This window comes from Macrobrachium rosenbergii, chromosome 34, assembly GCF_040412425.1.
Source record: "Macrobrachium rosenbergii isolate ZJJX-2024 chromosome 34, ASM4041242v1, whole genome shotgun sequence".
NCBI classification, from domain to species: Eukaryota; Metazoa; Arthropoda; class Malacostraca; order Decapoda; family Palaemonidae; genus Macrobrachium; species Macrobrachium rosenbergii.
Window position 1 is genome coordinate 5,379,050 of NC_089774.1, and position 5,565 is coordinate 5,384,614.

General features: G+C 35.9%; 1 protein-coding gene across 1 annotated transcript in view; it reads right to left on the reverse strand.

Annotated features, from left to right (window-relative positions):
* The window catches only part of LOC136856102 (DNA damage-inducible transcript 4-like protein), a 17,758-nt gene extending 12,396 nt beyond the window's left edge, over window positions 1-5,362 (reverse strand). The window contains exon 1 of the mRNA XM_067133740.1: window positions 4,525-5,362. Coding sequence (XP_066989841.1) covers window positions 4,525-4,579 — 55 coding nt within the window. The 5' untranslated portion in view covers window positions 4,580-5,362. The remainder of the gene's footprint in view (window positions 1-4,524) is intronic.
* Between the last annotated feature and the right edge of the window lie 203 nt (window positions 5,363-5,565).

Consider the following 5,565-nt stretch of genomic DNA (forward strand, 5'->3'; position numbering starts at 1 on the left):
TAGGAATTATTGTATGTTTTAAAGCACTGGTTATGTCCAAACATGAGATACCTGTATAATCAAATCTGCAGAGGGTTATAATATATACCACATTATACCAAACTTAACCGATAAGCCTTCTAATAATTTTTTTTAATCCTTAGAGATAAAAACACTATGAAATACAGCATAATCAGAAAAAACTGACTTTATTTATAAAAGTTATGTGAACAACTCAAAAACGTTCAAACTCCTATTGAAAAGACATTTATAACTGACAAAGTTCTGGGAACAAGGCTCAAAAAAGTTCCAAAACCTATTAAAATTATATTTATTATATAAAATTTTGCTTATTTTCAATAGCATTTTAAGACTGGATTCAATCAACGGTGGTGACACATTTCGTATTTAAAACAGAATATGGTTATTTTCAATCAAATTTCAAGACTAAGACTTGAAAATAATTATTTTGTACACACTTACCCCGCAACTTTGCGATGTCGGTATGCGTGACAAATAGTCATAGTGTTACACGATACAGAGCAGTCAACATGTGATATTCAGCGTTCGTGAATTTATCTTGTTATTATTTTAGCTACTGAGCCTAACAAGATAGATAACCCATCATCCTAATCTAGCCCAGACCCGCCTCTTCAAGAAGGGAAGGTTATAAGTCTAAGAAAGTTTGAAGGAACGATGAAATCTGGGAAATAAAATAAAGTACTTGGGCACTTAGCTGCAATCACCCTTTAGTAATGCTGACAGTGCACCGCGTGGGGTGCAATGACGACACTAAACCCACTCCCCCACAGTGGGGCAAGACCTTGCAATAGATTGCAACCAGAAGATTCCATATTACCACTGAATAAATATGGCAACAGGTAGCCTGACAGGTACTACTTCTTTAAACGTCATCCAAGTTTTTATATATGCAATCTGGGTACAGGAATATATATATATATATTATATATATATATATATATATATATATATATTCACAATCTATCATTTAATTACATTACATTAATAACAGAACGTCTAATACTAAAGGAAATCAAATTTCCTGGAAAATCTAAAGAGCAAGGTCCCTGTTGGCATTTAAAATTTCCCTGTAACGTACCTTATATATATAATAACGTAATTGTAATAGCCACAATGAACCTCTTATCCTTCCGCCATCACCTTGTAGAAAGGATTATGTAAAAAAAGGAAATTTACTGACGTTGACACACCTTACGTCATGGAAAATTCGACGAGGAAATGGGAAGCCCTACGCGCTTTTTCTCTCTTTTCCTCGTCATTTCCGTTACTATTTTGATGTTTTTGGAAGCAGCATCCTTTACATCAAACATCGCGGATGTGGAAGCAATAACCTCGCTTATTTTCATACCGAAAATTACGTCGGTTTTTCGAAAACCGCCCCTACAAAAACCACCGTTGGCTGACGCCAACTTTCGAAGCGAGCCGGGATTGCAAGCCGCGTTCAGACGCTCTAACTGAACGCGTTGATTTAGTCGGCTTCCTGCAACTTATTTAAAGAAACTATAACGGCTTCGTTCAACCCTTCCATAGAAAAACGAAAGGTTAACGGTTCTGGTCAAAAGTTCAAGCGCATTCGCTTACACTAATGAAAACAAACCGATTTTCGGCATCTTATTCCAGTGGAATCTTCCGTCGTTGCCATATCCCACAAGCCATCTCCCTCTGAGAGAGAGAGAGAGAGAGAGAGAGAGAGAGAGAGAGAGAGAGAGAGAGAGAGAGAGAGAGAGAGAGAGACTGGAGTCGCTGGGTTACATAGGGTGTACGTGCAAGGGAGCATGTGTGCTAGCCATGAGCCATGTTTACAGACCTCATCATACACTTTACGTTTTTTTACGCGGTAATTTACAGTTAAGTGGTTTTTACTTCATAATTGGCGCGAAATTCCGTGCGGTTACATTTAGGCATACAAGTATTTAAGTATATTCTACAATTTAAAACTAAGTATGTAGTCTGAATCCTCATTACATTCAGATAGGCCTAAACCATTAAGACACGTACCATGTATAATCTTAATGTTAAAATGTACCGGCTCGGCGTCGAAGCATATGCACCGTTAAGTCCTTTGTAAGGCTTCCGGCAATACGAACGAAATATCTCTGCTTTTGTTGTTGTCTGCAAGTTTAAACGCTGAGCCACAACAACCCCAAGGTTGTACTGTTCTGGGGACGTGGGGTTCTGAAAGTTGGGTTGGTCCAGCGGCTCTGAATTCAGCTCTATACTTCTACATGTCTCGATGCTGCTTGAATATTTCTATTGAATAATGTTTTAACTATAATTCCCACAGGATGATACTGTCTATAAATATTTTTCGAGCAGGAATTCGTGATCTAGGTTGTACAAAGGCTTAGTACAATAAAACCTTATTTTGGGACTGCCTGAGAACTGGATACTCTGTGTTCCTTGGCCAACCTTCTATGGTAAGAAGACGTAGAGTGAAATAATCCTCCTATATTTAGTCTTGTCCAGAGTTGTATGGTAAAATAAGTAGGTATAACTACCATAAAATATATACAAAAATATACCGCTGCATTTTTGTCGGGGGGGAGGAGCAAGTAAGGTGTATATAGCAATAATAATGACCATCTCTGCAGCAGATAAGATCAGAGAGATAAGGTCACGGGTCATTGTGTATCTTATCGTGATTATTTTGTGTTTATCAACGTGGTTTATAATGTTTGCATACCATGTGCAGTTTAATCACAATGTGATTATTTGATAATGGCTGGCAGCGTTAATTATCAATTTTAACTCGTTTTCTTGGCATGAAATTATAGTAGGCCTAACTGCGTTCTACATACATATGCTTTGCGACCGATAGTGACCTAGTGTGAAACGGTGGCTTTCCTACCCTATCTTATCACTGTTCCAATATTTTCTAATGGAAAAAAGGCAGATAAGCATTGTTATAAACAATTTAGGAAAAAAATGGTCGACGTTGGTAAGCTTGTGACACAGCGTAAAGTTGAGTTCCAATAATTTTATAGCTGCGTTTTAGTTCATTGCTTGAGATTTCAAATTACTAAGAACCGTTTTTGCAATAATAATAATAATAATAATAATAATAATAATAATAATAAATTACATAGATATTTAAAATTACAACCTACCCCAAATTGACGAGGCCTAGACTTAACGTTAAAAAAAATATATATAATAAAATAATAAAAGCCTTTAGCACTAAAAGCGGAAACGTACAGATGACAAACGATTTTCCATTTTAGGAATACAAGGAAACAGTTCAGACAGTTACTTAAACAGTTCGAACCGATACAGGGTGACTTTTGGACTTTGTAGAAATTCCCTTCTAGGCTAAAATAAACTTTCTTGAAATGCAGACGATGAACCCAGCCACCACTTCGGCGCCAGTTGAAGGTCCTTTTTTTTTGGGTGTGCGGGAAGAGAACGTCTTTACGCGACAGAGAGAGAGAGAGAGAGAGAGAGAGAGAGAGAGAGAGAGAGAGAGAGAGAGAGAGGGTCGTCAACTAACATTTGGGTACCCAATTCGCTATTTAGGTCTATATAGGTCTAAACAGGTATAGGAAGCCTCTGGTTCAGGGCTCGAACTCTGGTTACGAGAGAGAGAGAGAGAGAGAGAGAGAGAGAGAGAGAGAGAGAGAGAGAGAGAGAGAGAGAGAGAGAGAGAGAGAGAGAGTGCAAAAAATGGGGCAGAAACTTGTTCACCTTTCCCATTCAGAGGAGACCCACAATTATCTGCGTCGTTACATAGCCTAAACATCAACAATTTTACTTTTGCAATTAATATTTCCAATAATAATAATAATAATAATAATAATAATAATAATAATAATAATAATAATTAATTATTATTATTATTATTATTATTATTATTATTATTATTATTATTAAAATGTGAAGGCTCTCAAGAGCAATAAAAACTTCATTAAAAAAATTTCCACATTTGAAAAATTCCAGGAAAAACTGGACAAATCTAAATATGAAAAATCACTATTGAAAAGAAAACCTGGCCTTATATAACAAATTAACAATAATACAATAATAACAATTAATAAATTATACATTGAATATATAGGTTGTTAATTATTTGCCGCCAACCTGAAAACTTAATGTAGGATAGCTAAGTGAAGGTAATTTTTGTACTTTGTGTGTGATTTTGTATACATTTATGTGTATTAATGTTTAATTAGTTACTAATTGTATTGAAATACAATAATACATACAAATACATTTACTAATATTACAACAATTAAAAATATATATTATATTATTATATATATATATATATACATATATATATATATATATATATATATATATATATATAGAGAGAGAGAGATTAAAAAATATATAGTATTATATATAGAGAGATATATAGAGAGAGAGAGAGAGAGAGAGAGAGAGAGAGAGAGAGAGAGAGAGAGAGATAATATTACCTAGCAACGAGAGAAAATTACCACTTTCGCAATTGACACAGGGTACCATTTGCCACCAAAAAAAAAAAAAATAAAATAAAAATAATTTTACCTTCTTCGATAATTGGCGCCAGAGAGATCGAGGACCCGTTAATGACGGGAGGCATTTCAAAGGCACTAATTTTCGCGACCGGAGGAACCACAAGAGAGATACAATTAATATTCAATCTCTGGTTGTTGACGCAAAATTAAGTTTCTCCTAAATCTGGGTCCAAGAAGCTTTACGTAGGAACTCCGTCAAACTGCTACTGTTTCTTTCTAGCACTGTCACAACTCCTCCTCCGGTAACTTATATCTGAAGGCGACACTGAAGGAGGGATAACACTTTAGCACTTGTTCAAGTTGTAAGTTACGGTTATCGGCCACGAGGGAAAAGCAATCAAAGTGCGGAGCGGTTGGCGAAACGTCTATACTCGAAGGCGGTTTGGCGTGGACTGATCTCTCGAACTCATTCTCCACCACTTGCTTTGGCGTTGCCCTTGTAAGTTGCCAAGAGGCCTCTCTTTTTTTTTCTTGTTTTCGTCTATTATTCGCCCTTTTCATGTTCCACCTTGCATATTTGCGCAGGGTATCTCACAGGGTGTAAACTAAGCCTTGGGCATAGACACATCATGAAGTTTCGGGACGCTGGCATTACAAAACATCGATGATAAATTTAGTGTTGCCATATAGACCTCATATATATATATTTGTGTCGCTAATTTGTTTACGGAGACGAATGAATTTTAGCACTTGCGTTGAATTCGGAAGTCGCCCTTTAAATTCATTTTGAGGATTACCGTGGCGTTTTTAAGAGCTGATTTAGAAAGGGCCGACCCTGCCGTTGAATATATTAACGCTGTCCACGCAGATGGTGTGTGATCTCTCTCTCTCTCTCTCTCTCTCTCAACATCAATTCTTCGTGCTAGGCGACATGAAGTCCATACTAATGTTTTACTTTGCTCTAGCTTATTTTTCTTGATGTCCAGATTATTTTATATATATGTAATAAGTTCTTTAATTTTTTTTTTTTAGGCTTTTTAACCATCTTTTTAATCATAGATAAGAATATTTTTCATAACTTCCGTCCTAACCAAGTTGTTTGAATTAATTG